Source organism: Musa acuminata, chromosome BXJ1-8, assembly GCF_036884655.1.
Source record: "Musa acuminata AAA Group cultivar baxijiao chromosome BXJ1-8, Cavendish_Baxijiao_AAA, whole genome shotgun sequence".
NCBI classification, from domain to species: domain Eukaryota; kingdom Viridiplantae; phylum Streptophyta; class Magnoliopsida; order Zingiberales; family Musaceae; genus Musa; species Musa acuminata.
The window spans coordinates 50351695-50372250 of NC_088334.1; the positions used below are offsets into that span (position 1 = coordinate 50351695).

Below are 20556 nucleotides of genomic sequence, written 5' to 3' on the forward strand. Positions count from 1 at the left end.
TAGCAATTGTCATTAATTTTTTCTCACATACGAGTTTATGTAAATTGGCTCGAGATATGATAGATATGAGAACCAATAAGAACTCGATACGTAAAATTAAATGACATAAAGAACAGATCGAGTCACTTCAAGACAACTTATGAAAGGTCAGTCAAAGTGGTTAGTTGGTTAGCTTAGTTTGAGATGACTGAAGAGGGAGAGAACAGAGGAAGATGGAGGACATGGCAATGAGGGGTTGGTGGATTGGTGACATCAGAGGGAAAGATGGTGATAACAATTAACAAAGATTATAAAGGTTATGTAGATGGAAGGATAAACATAAGTGATGGAAGAAGTCATTATCTAATGGTGCTGCTGAGATCTGGCAAAAGATAGTGGTGTTGGTAGTGGTGGTGGTCAGACCATGGCCTGCAAGGTCCCATTTTTATCCTTTTCCCCTCCTTTTCTTCCCTCAGAGAGGGAGAGGGGGGTTAGCTTTTTAGGCATCTGGTGTGTCTCTCTCTATCTATCCCCACAGGTAAGAAGACAAAAAAAAGGGATGGAAAAGAAAAGCATGAGGAGTTCATGTCATCCAGGGTGGAGCTTTTAAGTCACTGGAGATGGGAAGAGATAGTGGGAGCACCTTTCAAGGGTGAGGGATTTGATCATAGATTTGCTCTCTCTCTCTCTTGTGAAAAGTCCACTATCTTTATAGTATGATTTTATGCATTTTCTTTCATTCATATTCCTACTTTGGTTTTGAATTAGTTCCTCACATATTATGATTTTATGCATAATTCTTCAAATCTCACTACCCATAAAAAGGGTTCCTCAAGTTCTGTTAACTTATGGTACTGTACTCTTTTAGAAAGATTATACTCTTCTCAAAATGCTATCTTTTTCCAGGATCTGATTGACTTGAGTTGAACCTTGAGGTTATGAGTCAGGTCAAGTTGACTGTTAGGAAGTAGTGAGAAAGAGACTCATGTAACCAATAGAAGAGGATCATTGGAACTTCCACATAAATAGCATGGTTTGGGAAACATCAGATAACAAAGCAAAATTATCCATCATTATCAACTGAAATGACCATTTGCAGGCTAGACATGTGTTTATGCAACAAAAGAGAAAAAGGATGAGATCTCTTCATGTTTGGTCAGCTGCAATTTTCTTTTCGAGACACAGTGACACAGAATTTTCTCACTAGTCATGTGAGAAAAGATTTGATGAGCAATTTTATGTTACTGCACCATACACCAAAGTACAAATACCACTGTTGGATGGGGTGATGTTGTCATGTGAAACTGGAATACATTTTACTCTGGGAGAAATAAACATTTTCACATTTGCAGTATCTCTAGGAGTACACAGAAAATTGAGCTTTGCTTGACATTCTATCAGCAGTTAGTTATACCACTCAGTTCTCCTCATGATCCAACATTGCAAAATTCTTTAGATTGAGAAGCCAGGAGCAAGCTTGAGTCTTGAATCAGCACTAGCTTCACTTTTTTGAAAGATTGACACCTCTTGTGATTGCTTTCCAAATATCTGAAGGTTGTGGACTACAACAAGAAGCCAATGAGGGATAAACAACTCAACCAATATCTTTTGTTTGACAAATCTAGTAGGTTTTGGCCACAAAGTCAGGTGATATTTCATCCTTCCATGTGCTCCCAAAACTTTTACAGACGGAAAAAATCAAACGATTGGGACAGTGCAGATGATACTATCAGCAAACTGCAGATCACATACTCCCTCATCATGAACAACCATTGAAAGCTGCTTATATAATATCTGCATATGCACACTACACATGAGCGGCAACTCAGTCAAATAACTATTCCGACTCGACCAATGTTGTTCTTGAGGGGTTCAACACCCAGTCCTACTGTTGGAATCAGCACTGCGTATTTCTAAGTATTTGATCTCGGAAGGATTCCAGCGACATGCGATATAAGTGAAGGAACCTGGGAAGCCTAAGCATCCTGTTCATTCCAACGCAAAGATCCCCATCATCTCCCAAGTACCCAAGATTGACTCAGCTGCATGTACCAAAGCTTTGTTTGGAAGCCACACAGCACAATTAGAAGTGATCATGTAAGGTATCTGCTATGAGCCTCTCGATGTCATCCTACAAAAATCCTCAAAACTGTTGAAACATTAAGATAGTCGGCTGTTAATGGACCAAACATGGAGCTTATCGTTGTCCTCGGAAGAGTATGTGATGTATGATGCCCTTTCATCATTGTCGTCCTTGAAGATGGTCAAATCCCCACTCACAACCATGCAGCCATGTTATAGAAGTTTGTGAAAGGTCTTGTGGGGGAGTCACTGAGCGAAACTCCAACCAGGCTTTGGTGGTTAAAGCTAATCAGCAACGTCTATGAGCATCAACATGACAAGTAATCAGGCTTGCCTTCGTAGATCACTTCAGGATATGTTCAAGGATGTTAGACTTGTGAAGATCATGGGTGATTTAATTTCATCTACCGGGAGCACAATCCCTTCACTCACCTATTCCTACAAGCCTTTTAAAAAATAGCAACCGACTCTATTAAACATCACCTGGAGAAGAGTATATAAATAAATTAAGTTGAACTTTTCCATACTAGTTGAGAACAAACATTAAAGCAAGCTGAACTTTTTTGCTTACTGTTTATGATGTTTCAAGTGGACTCAGATAGGGCTTCCATTAAAGTATCCGATAATGGAGCCTCACCTTAGGTCTCAAGGGTCTGGATTTCAGTCATCTCCATACACTTATGTCGGCATCTCTGTATGCCAACTGCTATATTTTTGCTCATGAAATAGGCCTGTTGATTAAATGACAAATTATCTTTCATGTGTTTGCTTATTTTATATTAGTAGCATATATTACTGTGTGTGTTGCAGAATGAAGCAACCAATCTAGGAAATGACAAATAGTTTAAGGAACAGATAATAGTCATCTATGTGATCAGAGATGATTATAATATTTTTGAACTTGAGTCTCATTTTGTTCACAAAACAGAATTTTGTGGCTTCGTTATAGATGCATGCCCTTTCATCCCTGAGGTCTTGTAGTACTTGATGGTAACCATGGTATTGAACAAAGTAGTATCAATACACACTTCAAAGGACTTCGGAGACATTAATTGAGGGCATTGATCAGATGACTAGACTTAACATGATTTTGATGCTCTATCTGTAACAAACATGTCTATAATTTGGGCGGAATGACAATAATGCAAAGGAGCTGCCCCTCCAGGAATAAACAACAGGTGTCATTGATCGATATCCTCCACAAGATGTTTGTAATACAGAAGCTATCTGGGAAGGTCTTGATAGGATCAGCATGTGCCCAGAAAAATACAACTTTGACTATTTGCATGACAAGATGAATTCTTCTGAGGCTTTACGTAAACATGAGACATTTCTAGAAATCATCAAGGTTCAAGCCTTCAACCTCCAAAAGACCAAAAGGAAAATACAACAGAAACATACAGAATTAAGCGGACAAATAGCCTCAATTGATCAAACAACTAATATGTCTTGACAAAATCTATCTTTATTTTACTTTCATTATGAATAAAGTGAAAGATGTTGATGTATTCGAATGTGAAAGATATAAATATGAATCTAACATCAAATACAAAGACAAACTGCAGTGTTAAAGAAACAAATAGAAGTGTCAAGCACTAAATAAAATATTCTTCCAATCTTCTCTAACAATCAAGAATCAACATTCCTACTACGCTGCATTCGGTAAACTTCCGTCTCAACATCAATTCAAAAAAAAATTACCAATGGATTTTAAGACAGGCAGCAAATCTAACAAAGCATGCATGTCAATTGTGGTCCATAACTGTTCTAAGGTAAGCAAATTACGAACTATAGTATAAACAAAAAGTTCAACTAACCCATGCAACTCGTTTCCTGTGTGGAAGAAAAGTTGGGGGTTCCCTCCTCATCAGTAATGTCTTTTTCTCCTCGTCATATACAAGCGCATCATGGGCTTGAATCGGGTTTCCATCTTTCGGTAACCACAATCTACTGAAAATAGAAACGCATGCTGTCGTTCCCTTCCCTTGTCGGACCTACCGCAGTCTTTGAGTTGGGGAAGAAAGGCATGCACCTTAGAGATCCATCTAAGAAGCCATCAATCGCTGCAAGTGGCTCCTTTGGTCCCCTTCGCTTTAGATCATACGAAGAATGCCGGTCTCTTTCTTCCATCCCTTCCCGTTCTCTGGTATTCCCCTCAGGTGTTTGTTCGTGATCCTCGTTGAGATGGATGAACACTACAGCATAGGATCCGAATTCGGAGGACCGTCTACTTTTGTCCTTCTTCAAGATTGGCATAGATCATGGATGGACGGTCATCGTCGTCCCCAGATGGTATACCATCAGTTATTCACCCTTCTGACAACCTGTCCTGTGGTTGGTGCAAATACGGGGCGACATATGACGTGTCTCCTCCTGGACGACCAGACATGTGGGTTCCAGAGTACCATGAACGTGTTGGGCTCTCACGGACCCCACCTCTGGGCCCCGATGCTCACTTGCCCAAAGAGTGCCACGTAGGTATGGGCGGCACGATAACTCGGGAGTCGCAACATATGATGCTACCTTCGACCGATGGCCGGTTTCTTGTGGGACCCTTGCTACCACCAGTCGCCAGGCTGGGCGTTTCGTGGGTATCTGAGATGTTCTCGGAATCATAAGCGACTGATGTTCCCTTACGTCTGGGCCCCGCAAGTGAGTCAACCTTGGGGCCTCGTAGGGCATCTACGCGTTCATCGGACTTCAGTCTGCGGGCGGGTCCCGCGGGGCCCTTCTCTCACGGAAACCAGTCGCCTTGGCCGGTTGTTGCGGCGGGTAGATGAGAAGTCGGGGATCAATAGCATGCATAAGCGCTAAGCACGTGTCAAGAAATAAGCGGTCAAGTTTATTCCCACCACCATCCACCCCGGAGGTGCCGCCCATACCGCCACCCTGAAATCTTACCTTCCGTTAGAACCATCTAATTTATCGGGTTCAATGAAAAGCCACACCCAAGAAAAAGACCAAAACAAGCTCTTCTATTCCCTTCTTTTATTGGGCAGTAATGGTCAAAACAGAAGAGGACAGCGCGACTCCTTCATAAAGAGGAAGAAGAAAAGGGTGGGCCGACTCCCCTCAATCGCCCTCTTCGATCCTTGGAGCGAGCCACTCCTCTGATCCCTTCCTCCTCTTCTCTTTAATCCATCATCGGCCATGGGATTGTGGGAAGCTTTCCTCAATTGGCTCCGAAGGTGAGATCCGTTGACTCCTCTTCCCTTTTATCTTTATCGTGATCGATTTAGTTGGATTCCGGTTTGATGTGAACGCATTGTTCGGTTCCGTTCTCCCTTTTTGCTTCGTATTTCGTTGCTGTGATTCTGGATTTTGTTTAAATGGGTTATAAGATGGTAAAAATCCAGGGGTTCCTTTTTAGGGATGTGTGAGTGTGGCCATGGGCTCTGTTGTTGAATTGGTGAACTGCAGTTGTAAAGCTGCCATTGACGAGTTAGAGTCGATGGAATGTAATTAATATTGAGAGAAAATTGGAAAAGTTCGGTTTATCAAGGTTTTGTGGTGGTTGATTTGCTTTCGTCTTTCGCCTTGTCCAATTGAAGGCATTATATTGGGTGCAACGATTTGTTTGTATGTTCATAAGGATGACATGCGGGAATTCATCTAATATGGTGCTTTTGAAATTGTCTTGCAAATGCAGCCTATTCTTCAAACAAGAAATGGAGCTCTCCTTGATCGGACTTCAGAATGCTGGGAAAACTTCCCTTGTGAACGTCATTGCGGTATGTGTTCTTTAGACAATCGTGTTTTCAGGACGCCAGCATATTACTTGTGATATATTAATTTATTTGTAGACCTGATTATGTTCGTTTTCTTCTGCAGACTGGTGGATATAGCGAGGACATGATTCCTACTGTGAGCTATTTCTTCAATTAAAATTAAAATTTGCATCCATACATCAGATTTTTCTTAGTGCCGATATTGATGTGTTTGCTGGAATTGTAGGTGGGATTCAATATGAGGAAGGTGACCAAGGGAAATGTTACCATAAAATTGTGGGATCTTGGAGGCCAGCCTAGGTTTCGCAGTATGTGGGAGAGATATTGCCGTGCGGTCTCCGCTATTGTGTATGCCCTTTTCTCCTTTCCTGGATGCTTATTTTGCTCATTTTATCCAAATCATATTTCATCAGCTATCTATCATTTCATATACAAACTTGTAATTTTGCTGTTCCAAAACCTATTGTTGATTGTTTATGATCAGAGATCAAAATATTAACAACAAAAGTCTAGCGTTCAAGTTATTTGTCGGGTTTTCAAAAGTTCAGTATGAGCTTTTAACAAATAACCATTTTTTAATGTGATACACCGAAACATTCATGGACATTGATCTGGAAAGATTGTGACTACTTAAACCATCCTTTCATGTTCTTTTGGTTAGGAGTTACAGTTTGCACAGGATTTGGCATAGAACATACATGTACGTCACAAGGTTAAGTTAATAATTATATTTGCTCCTCTTTTCCTTAATATGGAATGCTTGAATGTTTCTAATTTGTAATTATTATTTATTTTGTTCCGAGATCATGTGTAATTAAACGCTGTCTCTAACAGAAACATCCTAGTAGTTAGTTGACTGTTGCATGATTGGCAGGTCTTTTGTCCAAGATCATGCAAAAGTGTCTTGTATGCTGTTTAATGGAATAAATGAAAATTATTTTTTTTTTCAAAAAAAATTTCTAACAAGATGATAGAGCAAGGAAAATTCAGAAATATGTTAGATTTGGCTGAGAACAACTGCATCAGATTATTTTCTTCAGTAAAGTTTCCATGGAATTTGTCATACATAGATTGACCACTTTAAGATGGCAGAATTATAAGGTACAAATGACAGTATTAAAGCTTAAATCTATTATTGCTTCAAACATTTATATAAGGTTTTCAGTTGAACCTCTTTATGATGATACTATTCATAAAAAGGTTCATGACACTGGTTTTTATACTCACGTATTATCCATGTTTTATTTGCCATTGGTATGCTCTTCTGATTTCCATAATTTGTCTCTAGGATTCTACTATATTGTGCAAGCCCTCTCACTAGTGATGCTATATCACTAGGATCCTAGTATGAGAAATGAATGTGGGTGTTTGGCAACTGTCTGACTTTTCTGATATCTTTAGTGGAATAAAATAGCAAGCTCCACCTTCCTCTAAGACATCTGTGATTGATTTCATCTCTGCTTTAAGATGCCCAATCTAGTCACTGGTTTTGGCAAAGCTGGAGAAGTGGTGCTGCTGCTTTTTTCTTGGAAACCAAGACAACCTTGTCCTTAGATTGGTTTTATTAGCTCAGATTGACTAATGTCTTTGAGGCTGTTATCTCTCTTACCATGCTAATCTGCAGGGATATATCACATTGTTACTGTAATCTTATACCTAATGCAACATGGAATATAATAGGTTTGATCTGAGTAAATAACAATTCACTATTTTTAAGTTCATCTGTTCAATGAGTCCTGGGATTATCTTTCTTTTTTTGCGTCTGTAGCTTTTTCTATCTTGTCATTATTTTGTAGGAAAATTAATATTTTTGTAGAAACCTATATTGAGTGGTTACAATGCCGTAGAGTCCTATTTCTGCTACCTATTTGCTGCAAGAGTCTATTAATCACTAAGAGTCTTAAAGTGAATGAAGGACTGAATGATGCTTTAACTGAGGTGGTCCTTTGTTAGGATTCAGTGTGGTGAATGCTCCCTGGAAGATTCTTATGATCATCTGTTGACCTAACATACCAAAGCAACAAAAGAGTTTGCTTAATAAGTTGTGAAAGATTATTAGGTGATAAAAAATCTATTGTATTTATTGCATTTTAAATTTTTATAGTTAGGGAACAACCCTGAAATACTATGCTTGACTTATCAGAGTCTAAAAAGGATATTAGAAACTCTGTTATTGAGAACATTATTCATCTCAATTGCGCAAATTAGGCATAGACCATAACCCACAAGTGTAGAGGTCTCATATTCCGTAAAAAAATATGATTGAATACTTTTTATTTAGTTTAACATGATTTGTTAAACATGATTTGTCCTCCTCTATCAACATGATTTGTCCATATTCCCTCAATCATTTGTTTTATTTTGCTTATATTTTCTTTTTGTTCATTTATCTCAATAATATCAGTGCTGCTGCTAGTTATAATTCTGAAGTGCTGTGAAAGTACCTCTCAAAATTTCTTGCTATCTTAATCCATTTGTATTTGATTACCTGATCCTCTTTTTTGTTTGTAATCCAACTTTAACCCTGATTCCCTAACTGTATTCTTGGAGTTTTGTGAGTGTTCTGTCATTATCATCCTTTTGTGCTGCTGCTGGTTCTGTTTGCTTTTAGTCTAGTATGTTGCTTGGCTTTCTAACTGATGAAGTTCATTGTCTCTTATTAAAGTCATTGTGTCTCATGCAAATCATCTTTGATAAAGCTTTACCAAGAATCTTTGATTTTTTACAAAGAAAAAACAGGAAATAATGACACATGATGCTTATTTTTTATGCTGGGTTACTGAATACTTGATTTGAAACGTTTGTGCCTCGAGTATAAAAGATAGAATATTATCTGATCATGATTCTTGTGAACATAGTTTTCTTAGCTGGGTTGGTCATTTGTCTTGGACAAGTTTCAATCACTACTTTTGGTTAGTCTGATGGGCTGTTTGTCAGATGTAGGTTTATTGATTTTTTTCGGAAAATAATATATACAAAATCATTTATTATGTCATAAAATGCTAGAAAACACAAGAAAATATAAAATAATATAGGTAATCATGAAAATATAACATTAAGATTCATGGTTTTGACAATGCATAGGATAGCAACTATCAAGTTATAACTTGGCGTATTGAATGTCTCTATCAAGTATTACTGAATCAGGATAAAAAGTAAAAAAAATGCAATAACATTTTAATTTAAGCTTTGCAATATTTTAATTATGTAATCATCATTATATAAAATACTTCTCCTGTACTAGTCTTCACCAAAATCAGCCTGTATGCTTGTGGTTTTTAACTTAAATGACTACACCAATTGGAGCGTTCACATTCTTACTAATGATAGAGGCCTCATATCAAAGAATGAAACTAATAGCAAAGAAACCTCAGTGTCATTCTTGTGGATCAGCTTCTCTAAGCTCAATATGTATGATACACCAGAAATGCAATAGTGACAGATATGCTGCCATCATCCCCTTTTGAAATTGACAGCTCATCATAGACTTTGATTGGGACCATCATCATGATTCACTCTCATAGAACAGGTACCGCTCTCAGGTGATGATCCATTCTGGGACATTATAATTCTTGAATGGATTCCCTCCAACCTCTGTCATGTCCGGGTGCACCACTAACCAGATCAGCCCCAGCCGCAAGTACTTGTCATCCATCCTTGCTAGTGCTTCCTCAGATCCTCTTCACCTATTCCCTTTCACATTCTCCACTGCAGTGCAGTCAGTTGGTGACAGGGCTCTGATCTCAAGGGCCAAGATGAGGTGACAACCATCTTTAGCAGGGTGAGATTCTTTAGCAGATGCTACCGCCAGGATAATGGTGACATGACACAGTGGTGGAGAAGTGAAAATGATAGGTTATTAGGATTATGGGAACTGTGACTCTCTTAAGCAAATCACAGGAGGAGATTATAAATATGTTTACAAGGTATAACATGTAAAGATCCAAATGCTCCTGGTTTAGTGATCATTATAATTGGAAACAAGAGCCTTTGGTCCTTATATTGGACACCTCAAAATTGGCCCAGTTTGATCAAGTCCGGCTGGTTCTTGTGGTTCAGTTGACATTCAGCCAGGTCATCCAGCTCAATGTAGTTACTCTTCATGGTCAATCCAACAGCAAAACTAAACCAGTTATGGGTACAATTCCTGGTTTTTCCATTGTAGTGTTACCTTCTTTGTGTGCTTCTACATTTTGAGAGTTTCATTTGATGATCAATATTGTTCACTGTTTAATGCATCCAAGTAGTAGCAAGGTCATGATATAATGCCTCCAGCACAAGAATAGATTTCTGATGTCATGCACTACTGCCGGTACAATAAAAGCATATACTTGAATTTACTTATATTCTGATCTGTTCAGTTGTTTATGTTAGATTATTTCTGATTGTTTTAGTAGAACCACACAAAACCATGCCTTAAATTATATCTATTTCTGAGAAAAATGACAATGAAATAGCTTATCACATAATTGGATTAGCAAGAAACATCCTTTATGTCATGATATGATCACTTTCCAATGGCTTAGTTGCATGATAGGAAGATCCTATAGACTTCATTTTCTCTTTGCAGGTATGTTGTTGATGCAGCAGACCGTGATAATTTGCCCATCTCAAAAAGTGAACTTCATGATCTTCTAAGCAAGCCATCACTGAGTGGGATCCCACTGTTGGTCCTTGGAAATAAAATTGATAAGCCAGAAGCTCTGACAAAGCAGGGTTTGACAGATGAAATGTAAGTAACCACAAAATTTCTATTTTAAGATATCTCTATTACATGTAAGCAGTTGGAAGCAGTTCCCATAATGTAAGTGCTGCTCGGACTCTTAACTATGAACTGCATTGCAGGGGCCTGAAATCCATTACAGACAGAGAGGTTTGTTGTTACATGATCTCATGCAAGAACTCAACCAACATAGACTCTGTCATCGATTGGCTTGTGAAGCACTCAAAATCAAAAAATTGAGCATTTAGCCCTCGACAGCTCTGGCTTCTGCATTATTTTCTTGGGATATGTAGGTTGTTCTTGTGGTTTTTGGTGATGATTTCTGCTTTTGGCTGGCTGAGTTTATGGCCTCTACTGTTGCCTGTTATTGTCATGCTGATTTATCACATATGCAACTGGGCTTGTACTGTTTCTTGTAACCAGTATGTTGAATTATTTCTGTGTATGGGTTAACCTTTTGAGTCTTGTGCAGAACACACATTGTACCTGATGGACATTTGGTGGTGCCAACAATCTCTGTTAACATGATATGTGATGAGCGATTTCAATAGTTGTGTTTTCTCTGATCATGTCATTTATTTGAATTCTTGGATAATGTTTACAAAAACCTTCCTGAATATATTTAGGGTTTTACGCCGGAAGAGGATCGATCATTGATGGTGGAGTTGTTACTTTTGCTGACCCACCCCCATACCAACCAACCTACAATAGTTTCTTCTCTGTTTGGTGCAAGGCTTTTAGCTTTCACTAGTGATTATGAGAATGATTCGATACACTATACGGGAATATGAAGGAATTAGAGAGAATCAAAGGGGTTTGTAGGAATATATGGTAAGTACGATGGATGTAATATATTATATTATGATGGATTCTTTCATCCTGTTTCTGATCTTGCAGGTATAAGTTTTCTCATGAGATGAGAGATTCAGGTGGAAACATTGTGGCTGCAGGATGTGCTGCATACAATGCTAGAGATGGATGTCTTGCTCTTAATCACATCAGTGTCCTCACAAATGCTATATGATGCTCAATGACATTTAGAATCTAGCTTCAACTGTAAATGTCACAAGCTTTGGTTTAAACCCTAGACAAAGCAATGTCTTTCACACAAACTTGCTAACCACAGTAGATTAACTCGAAGAACAACTACATGGGAGCTGAAGCTTCCTCTACTATGTTGCATACAGGTTTGTTTTTTACACACTTACCTGATGGGTGATTAATGAAGATTAAAACCTACAATAGTTTCTTGAGTTTGGATTACCAAGTATCACTGGAATAAACCTTTTCTAAATTATGGTCAAGCACACAAACAAATAGATAGTTCATCTGTTCCTCAACCTTGACATCATAAGTAACCAGGTTTAGTCCTTGACTTCTGATTCAAACTTAGATCAAGGCTGAAATTTGATCATTGTTCATGTATCAGCTTACAAGCTTCACTGGTGATAATTTCTTCATGACCATCCAAAGTCAGATTGCCAGTTTCTGTCTTTCACTTTCCATATTAATCAACAACAACAACAACCAACACCAAGCAATGATACTGACTACAACTAAATTCAAGTAATGTTTTGATAGTTAGATTTAATATTGCATGCAGTATGATTCCAAAGATAAAAAGTATAATAATAATGATCATAATGATAGTAAATTATCAATAGATGTGAGATTTTTCATCATATAACCCCAAAATCAAGAACATTCAAGATTATATTTCTTTATTCCTCTATAGAATTATTTTATTCCCTTGCCTATGATGATGGGCAAAACTTGAAGCCTTCTGGAATGGTTTATTTATTTTCTCTCCCATATGTTGTCACACGCTTTGGTTTTCTCATCTTATTAAACAAAGTCTAGCCAGTTGTGGCACTCGTCATCTCTACAGTAAGTCAAACAGCACCAGCAGATTCCTTGCTTAGTTTCCTGAGACCTCCTTGACCACATTGCACATGCCACTGCTGATGAGCTCAAAGAATCTGTTCTTCGATCAAGAACAGTGCAGCGACAACCAAATACTGCTCGATCACCATCATTAGTTTTCACAAGCAGGAAAGCGATTCAATGCTGCTAAGCTGTTTGTTGTATAAGATAGCATTTGTCTTGGAAAAAGAATGCCACTGTGTGAATACTGACTGAAAGCTCCAGATGAGGATTTCCTAAGCACCAAAGTCATTAATGCAGATATACTGTTTGTTGTATGGTTCTTGTCAGATAGCTTTAAGTCTAATCTTCAAGAAACGACTATAATCAGAAACAAGTGAAAATGCCTTTTGAGAATACTATACATTCATTCAGCAGTTCAAACGTAGAAGAAGGCGACCTTTTTGATTTCCTGAAATAAGCTGCACTGCGAGCAACGAAAGCTACACCTCGAGCTCCAGAAAGCTACGCACGAAGAGATGCGGTCAGAGGAATCCGACACCACACCAACTCACGAGATGTTTGCTGCCATCAATTAATGAGGCATCAGAGGACGACGACTTGCATTATCAAACCACATCACATCCAAGTCACATCGCACTAATTGTGACTGATGTCAAGAATGGAGTCCTCAGTTTGACTTCTCTTCGACTTGCAATTGTTGATCGTACGAGATCGGTGTTAATGCACCCTCTGGGTTTTCTTCTTCTCCCTCGACCATGGTGCAGTATAACTACTGTAGTTCATTGGCTAAAAGAAGCTTCCCCTACTTTTCTTCTTCTTGTCTCTGTTTTCTTTGATTCAAATGCTAATTCACATACAGAATGATGAGAGAAGGGTTGTCCTGTATGGTTCCAGCAAATGCTGCTACATCCACCAACCAGAATCATGGCATGACCAAAAGCCATTGATTGAGGAGCAAGGGAAAAAGCATCAAAAAAAGTTGCAGGGAAGTGAAATGGATGAGAACAGATGTCAAGCTCATCTTGTAAAGCCATTCATGGCATCATAGCCATGGAGACTTACAAATATATAAAGGGTTGGCTTTGTGCTGGCATCCAAGTGAGATACTGGCATCAGCCATATGGTGGTTGATGACTAGCTTGGCATGAAGTCTTTTCTGGTCGGAGAATTCAACTTTATGCATTGATTTAAGGGGCCCAAACAATGGAAAGTCAGCTGCATCTGCATATCCTAGATTGCTGCTATGGGGTCCTTAAATCACAGATATCTCTAATCTTTAGCTGTTGCTGTTCTATGGAGATAGATTCACCTCATGCTTTTTTCCCTTGAAGGTTTCAGAGCTGAAAGCTTTCTCAAGAACAGATAGAAAAGCAAAAGAAAAGACCTTCTTCCACACTAAAAAGGTTTCAGAGATAGAAGTAATGCTGATCAATTAGTTTCATGCTATTTACTAACAGGTTTATGAAAGGCTTCTCTTCTTAGTGCCACTTGCATCATACTCATGAGCTACAGGGCAAAGAACTCCACTCTCTCTTGGAGCTTAATCTCTTCTTCCTTTGGGTGCCATGAGCCTCATTGACACAGTTTGGATCAGATCAAATTAATCCCAAAAAAAAAAAAGCTTGAGGTTGGACTGGATTTTGCATCTGCAAGTCTAAATACAATCAAATTGATTTAAGCCAATTCAGAGAATTAAATCCAACAAAAATTCAGATGCTGATGTGCTTAGAGATTAACCTTTCTACATAATTTAATTAGACAAAATTAATGGGATCTTATAACAACATTATTCTTATATACAATCAGACTTGTTAGGATGATTCAATCAACCCAAACAAATGAGTCCTATAATGAGATTTATCATTATATTAACATGTAAGCATTTTTGTTATGACCCTAATCTTGAGAGGAGATGATTACAGGGACAGTTCGGCCATGGGCATGGGAAAAGCTTTCATGTCTCGTCACACTCACCCACCCTTCTCCTCCTCTCCTCTCCTCTTCTTCCCGACAAAAGAGCAACCCCCAATCGATTCCTCCCTTTTTGAATCCCAAATCCTCTCTCTCTCTTTTCAGGTCTCAGCCTTCAAGTCTGCAATAGTACTGACATTGCTCTTTCCTCTTCAAAAGAGGAATCCAATGACCAGAGGCTCACCCCACACCCCAAAAGCTCAAAAGCTGCAATAAAATAGCACATGGTTGCAGTCCCACTTGCATGTAAGTCTAAAATCTTCATGCTGTGAGGAAGAAAGAATAAAAGAAAAAGATTATCTATATAATTATTGAGAATTTGAAATGATGTATTTACCCTATAATTTTAATATAACATATATGCCCCTCAAATACTAAAATTCTTTGTATATCTTTTGATGACATTTACCCTTGCTATAAATAATTGATGGTATTCAGTTTGAATTAAAAATATATATTTTATATTAGAAAATATTCTTAGTATTCAAAGTATTATCACAATCAAGTAATAATTTTTAAGAAATATTCATACAATTGAATTCATTATTATTTTAGTCAAAATCATCAAATGATAGTCAACCAATGGAAATGTACAATTTTTTTAGATTTTATAACAATAAATATAAATTAAAATATTCAAACTATTATGCCAATCAAATAATAGTTAAAGGTTCAAAATTTCATTTAATAATATATTTCAAGGGTACCAACTAACTTTGATAATTTATGATAATTTTTTATTAGACTTTCTTAATCTTTGTAAATTTTTTAATATTATTTAAATTAATATCTTATATATATTATATAAGAATAAATAAAAAATTTTAACTTTTAAAGAAATAAATTAAAAAAAAAACTGATTGAAGGTATCCATCCATATGTCATTTCAAATTTTATCTTTATTATTTGTATTAAAAATAGGAGGGTTTTACTCACTTGGGAGGGATCCAAATGTAATTTTCCCCAGAAAAGAGGGCCAAGAAAAAGGGGATGTAAGGAGGAGACTTAAAAGCCTAACACATTACCAAGTAAAAAGGCGCCTCCTTTTCTACGCTTTGCTATGATATGCTATCATGATGGTGAAGAAGCAGACGGGATCTTCTTGGAGGACGGCCCGAGTAAGTCTCGGCTTCTTCTCTTCTCTTTCTGCAAATGCGTCGCCTCTACTGTTCGCTTCTTCCTGTTGTTGTTGATGATGGATTGCCTCGGGGTTTGATTCCACTCGATTCGTCCTAGTTTTGAGCTGCTGGACGCCAGGAAGCGTTCGATTCGACCCGCATTGTGGGATTTGATTGCGAGCCCGTGAAGCCATGCTCTGCGCCTGCTCCGGCGAGCAGTACCGGTTCGAGGAGGAGCGGCCGCCGTCGCCGCCGGAGTCGCTCGCGACGAGGGATTTCTCCACCGGCGGCCTCTCCTCGAGGGTCGGCGGCCTCTCTTCCGGGGCCGGCGGCGACGGAGACTCCAAGCTTGACGATACCCAGGTCGACGACGTGGTCGAGTCCACCCTCAGGGAGACCCTCTCTTTGAACTACGAGGTCCTCCTTCCCCTTTGGATCCCACGAACTGTGGCCACCGTTTGATTTGCGATTCTCGTATCTGATCGAGGATGGCGTTTTGCGGCAGGAAGCGCGGGCGCTGCTCGGGCGATTGGAGTATCAGAGGGGAAACTTCGATGCGGCATTGCAAGTGTTTCAAGGGATCGACATCGTGGGCCTGCGGCCAAAGATCATTAAGGCCATTGCCGCTTGGACTCGAGCTCGGCAGGCTCGTCGAAGAGGAGAATGCTTGCAAGGGAATGTCATGTCTATCCACTCGGTTACTCTGCTTATAGAAGCAATGCTGCTCAAGTCCAAATCTTTGGAAGAGATCGGTCGATTTAAAGGTGACCCACAATGTTACCTAAGTATTATTATTTGCATATCCATGACATTGAAATCCTTAATTGTCTGAACACTTTGGTTTCTCTGAATGTTGAAGTAGTCAGCTTGATGTTTGATCAAATGTCATAATAACCTAATGCTGACAAAAATTACCTGAGCATCCGATTGTAGTTGCTCCTGGATATGAAGTGGTTTAGACTTTTGTGCATAGTTCTGCTGATGACATGATTAGAAATTTCTTTTATAGGATAATAATGGACCACATGAAGGATCTGTACATTACCAATATAATTTTGATTATGTATGCCTCTTGTAGCAAATTGGTATGCTGGCAAAATGAACCTTTAAAAGCTATTAAAACTTTTAACAAGAATAAATTGTAATATGAAATGGAATGCCAATTAATCCCTATCATACTCACTATTTGGAAGGCATAGTGGATTCCAGATGAACCCAAGATGTCCAACTTGTCCTATAAGAGTGCTAAATATTTGGACACTGACTAGAATGTTTCTTCACATGCCATTAATAGACCTTGACTCCATCACAATCCCTGTAGCCAAAACATAATGATTATAGATTTTGGTTTGTTGAATTTTACATAGTAAAGAAGGCATCATATACATGTTTTATCAAATTTTCCTAAGGAATTATTGAAAAATTTACTCCACTAGTGATCTGGTTTTCTTAACCGAGAGCTTGCCAGACATGCTTCCTCTGGTTTGAGTTTATCTTTATCTAATGTTTGTGTCCTTTCCAGTTTATGCTGATATGCAGCATTTTATATTCTGGTGTATGCTACTGCAAACTTGGATAGATGTCAGACCTGGGGTTTGGTTACTAAAGATAGACTTTTAAATGATTTGCAGTTCGATGAGAGCCAGTTGTACTATTTTTTTCTTTTTCCCTCTTCGCAAGTATTAATCTTTTAAGTCAGAATTGGAGTTCCAACTCTTCCATCCATCAATATATTTTTTGTGCTTCTAAAGTCTTGCTATGAGGCACATACCATGAAACTTGACATATATCCATTTTCCTTATTCGTTTAATCTTATTCTGTACTTTTTCCCCTGAAATTGAAAAAGCAAATGATGCTTCCCAGGTGAGTTGCACAAAATATATTGGCCCTTGGGATCTTAAATACCATCTTACACAATCAAACCATTCAATGGTGCTGAAGAACTATTCTAAGCCTTGTTTTGTTTATAATAGAAATTGAATCCCATTCTACCAAATTTGGAATATTGCATTTCAATTTTTTTTTCTCTTCATATTTGACTATCATAATGATGCCTATTGTCTTGTCTCACCTATGAACTTTTGTGGCAGATGCTGCATTTGAATGTAAAACTATTATCGACATTGTTGAATCTGCTTGGCCGCATGGCATACCTGAAGGAATTGGAGATGATAGCAAGTTGAAAGAAATGTTTCACAAAGCTCTAGAATTGTTTCCCAAGCTCTGGATGCAAGCAGGATTTCTTGAGGAAGCTGTTGCTGCATATCGCCGAGCTCTTATGAAGCCATGGGATTTAGGTTTTAGTAGGTGGGCTAGCTTACAGAAAGACCTGGCAGTTGCTCTGCTCTATGGTGGTGCTGAATTAAGCCTGCCTCCGCAACTTCAACAACTATGGGGCTACGCTGTCCCTACGTCTAACATAGAGGAAGCAATTCTTTTGTTGCTGATACTCATGAGAAAGGTGACCTTTCAAGAAATAAGTTGGGACCCTGAGATCATGAATCATCTCATTTATGGCTTTTCATTAACTGGACAATTCGAAGTTTTGGCCGGTCATGTAGAACAGATTTTGCCAGGTATCTATGACAGAGTTGAGAGATGGTATGTACTGGCGCTTTGTTACCATGCTGCTGGTCTGGATGATGATGCATTAAATGTATTGAGGAAGGCATTGAGCTACTCAGAAAAGAAGCACAAACCTCATCTTCCATCAGTCATATTAGGAGCTAAGTTGTGCTGTAAACGTCCATTGCATGCATGGGAAGGGGCAAAATATGCAATGAAGGCAAATGAGATTTTCCAAAATCAAAAACATTTTCTTGGTGTCACCAACCACTTGCTTGGTGTTTGTTATGGAAATTGTGCTAGATTGTCTGTCTCTGATTCACAAAGACTAAAATTACAGAACGAATCTTTGAAGACACTTCAACATGCTGCAAACATTGAGAAAAATGATTCTGAGGTGGTATATAGCCTTGCCAGGGAAAGCACTATGCAGCGGAACCTTCATATAGCTTTAGAAAATGCAACAAAGTATCTTGATATGGTGGCTGGAAGCTCAGTGAGGGGTTGGAAGCTTTTAGCCCTCATAGTATCGGCAGAACAGAACTTAAGGGAAGCTGAAGCAATAGTTGATCTTGCAATGTATGAGAGTGGAACAATGGATCAGTTGGAATTCTTACGCTTAAAAGCGCTACTCCAAGTTGCTCAGGAACAACCAAAGAATGCTATAGAGACCTACAAAAATTTGCTTGCCATGGTTGAAGCATGGAAAGAACTTCAGAAATGGAGCTTGAGTTCTGAGGTATGCATCGCTCAGAACTGGAACTTCAGATAGGATATTGTTTTAGCTTTCATAGTGTTTGTTCATTGTTGTTACTTTGTTTCTTCCTGAACCTCATTTTGACAGGTCAAAGCAGTAAAAGATCTAGAGATGGAAGCATGGTTGGATTTGGCATCTCTTTATACAAAACTTGGATCTTGGAATGATTCTTATGTTTGCTTGGACAAAGCTAAAACTTTCAAGCTTTTCTCCCCAAAGTGTTGGCATTCTAAAGGTACACACACACACATATATATAGTTTGATAGCATAATGATGTTCAGAAAATTATCCTATCTTTTGACTGCTTTGGTTTTATATTCTATTGGTCACAATATCTTGTGCGTAACTGATTTCAATTTTGTGGCAGAGAAATGCAGTCACTGATCCTTTTTCCTTTTTGTGTGTGTTGGATATACATTTAGTGATTCTGTTTAGATTCTTCAATGTTTTGAGTCAGTTAATTGTGTCCATACCTGAGAGATTTCCCCACAAACTGTTGCAACTTTGCACCAGGATCTCATAAGAGAAAATGAAGCCCTGCTGCATAATACATTGTTTTTTCTGTGGATAAAAAGAATATGAAAATTGTTCAGAAGAATTTGAGAAGCTTCCATTTTATGAAAATCTCCACATGTAATTTGGAAAATTCTAGTTAAGCTTTTCTAATTGAATCCGATAGTTCCAGTAATTATCTGGTGATGGTGCGTAGCTAGAGAAACAATTTTTCAGATGCTGGGCATTCTAGAAGTATGCAACATTTATTTTCTTACCATACTGCTATAGAATTTGACGTTTTTGTTACATCCATGTTACCAGGAAAACTGTTGGAAGCTCAATCAAAGCAGCAAGAAGCTTTAATAGCCCTTTTAGTTTCGCTTTCAATCGAGCCAGATTATGTTCCGAGCATGGTATTGATGGCAGCAATCTTAAGGACGCGTGGAGGCAAGTCACTGGCAATTGCAAGAAGCTTACTAATGAACGCCTTGCGTTTAGAACCCACAAACCATGAAGCATGGTTGAATCTGGGATTCATCTCAAAAGCGGAAGGCTCGTTTCATCAGGCTGCAGACTGTTTTCAAGCAGCTTACGAGCTGAGGCAGTCCTCCCCGGTGCAAAATTTCGTATGAGCCCGTCTCCGACCATGCAATTAGTATACGCAATACATGCATCTGGGATCTTGAGAATGTAATGGTAGTCAAAGTTGCAACTGATGAGATAGATCTACAGGTATCTGCATATCATGGTTTGCTTCTCTCTTGTTCAATAACTGTTGTACATGCTCTCTGGTTATGATTCAACCATGTACTTGTTTAGAGTCACAAACACTTGATACATCTTGTAACTATAGCCCTGCTTATCCTGTAGGAGTCTGAAGAGTTTACCATCTCACTCTGTGTATTCTGTTAGTGGCTTTGCTGGAGGCATAAAATGGAGAAATTTTGCTTCTGACTTTTTTCCTATGTTTAATATGATTTTTTTCCCCCTCTTATGAAACAATTAGGCTTCTTTCTCAGACATGGCCTGAGAACATCATTGTTAACTGTCACAGTGAATGACTTGATTGGAATGAGCTAAAACTTTTCTACATTGAGAAGTAGTGTCTGGCACTATGCTTGTTTTGTTCTCTGCTCAATGACCATCAAATGATAATGAATCTGAAAAGATTTGTTGTCATTTGGTTTGGCAATATTGAGAACAAGAGAGGAAAAGATGCTTCCCTGTTTTTTTTTTGCAAGAAATGTAA

At 38.4% G+C, this 20556-nt stretch overlaps 2 protein-coding genes across 2 annotated transcripts; both read left to right on the forward strand.

Annotated features, from left to right (window-relative positions):
* Window positions 1-5075: 5075 nt before the first annotated feature.
* On the forward strand, window positions 5076-11062 carry LOC135588621 (ADP-ribosylation factor-like protein 8a). The gene is made up of 6 exons (XM_065080829.1): window positions 5076-5249; window positions 5711-5792; window positions 5893-5925; window positions 6016-6137; window positions 10360-10521; window positions 10635-11062. Exons 1-6 carry the CDS (start codon window positions 5212-5214, stop codon window positions 10750-10752), a joined length of 555 nt encoding a protein of 184 aa, XP_064936901.1. The 5' UTR covers window positions 5076-5211; the 3' UTR covers window positions 10753-11062.
* A 4336-nt stretch (window positions 11063-15398) lies between these two features.
* On the forward strand, window positions 15399-20196 carry LOC135588623 (protein NPGR1-like). The gene is made up of 6 exons (XM_065080830.1): window positions 15399-15488; window positions 15607-15905; window positions 15994-16252; window positions 17580-18793; window positions 18899-19046; window positions 19629-20196. Exons 2-6 carry the CDS (start codon window positions 15681-15683, stop codon window positions 19937-19939), a joined length of 2157 nt encoding a protein of 718 aa, XP_064936902.1. The 5' UTR covers window positions 15399-15488; window positions 15607-15680; the 3' UTR covers window positions 19940-20196.
* The last annotated feature ends 360 nt before the right edge of the window (window positions 20197-20556 follow it).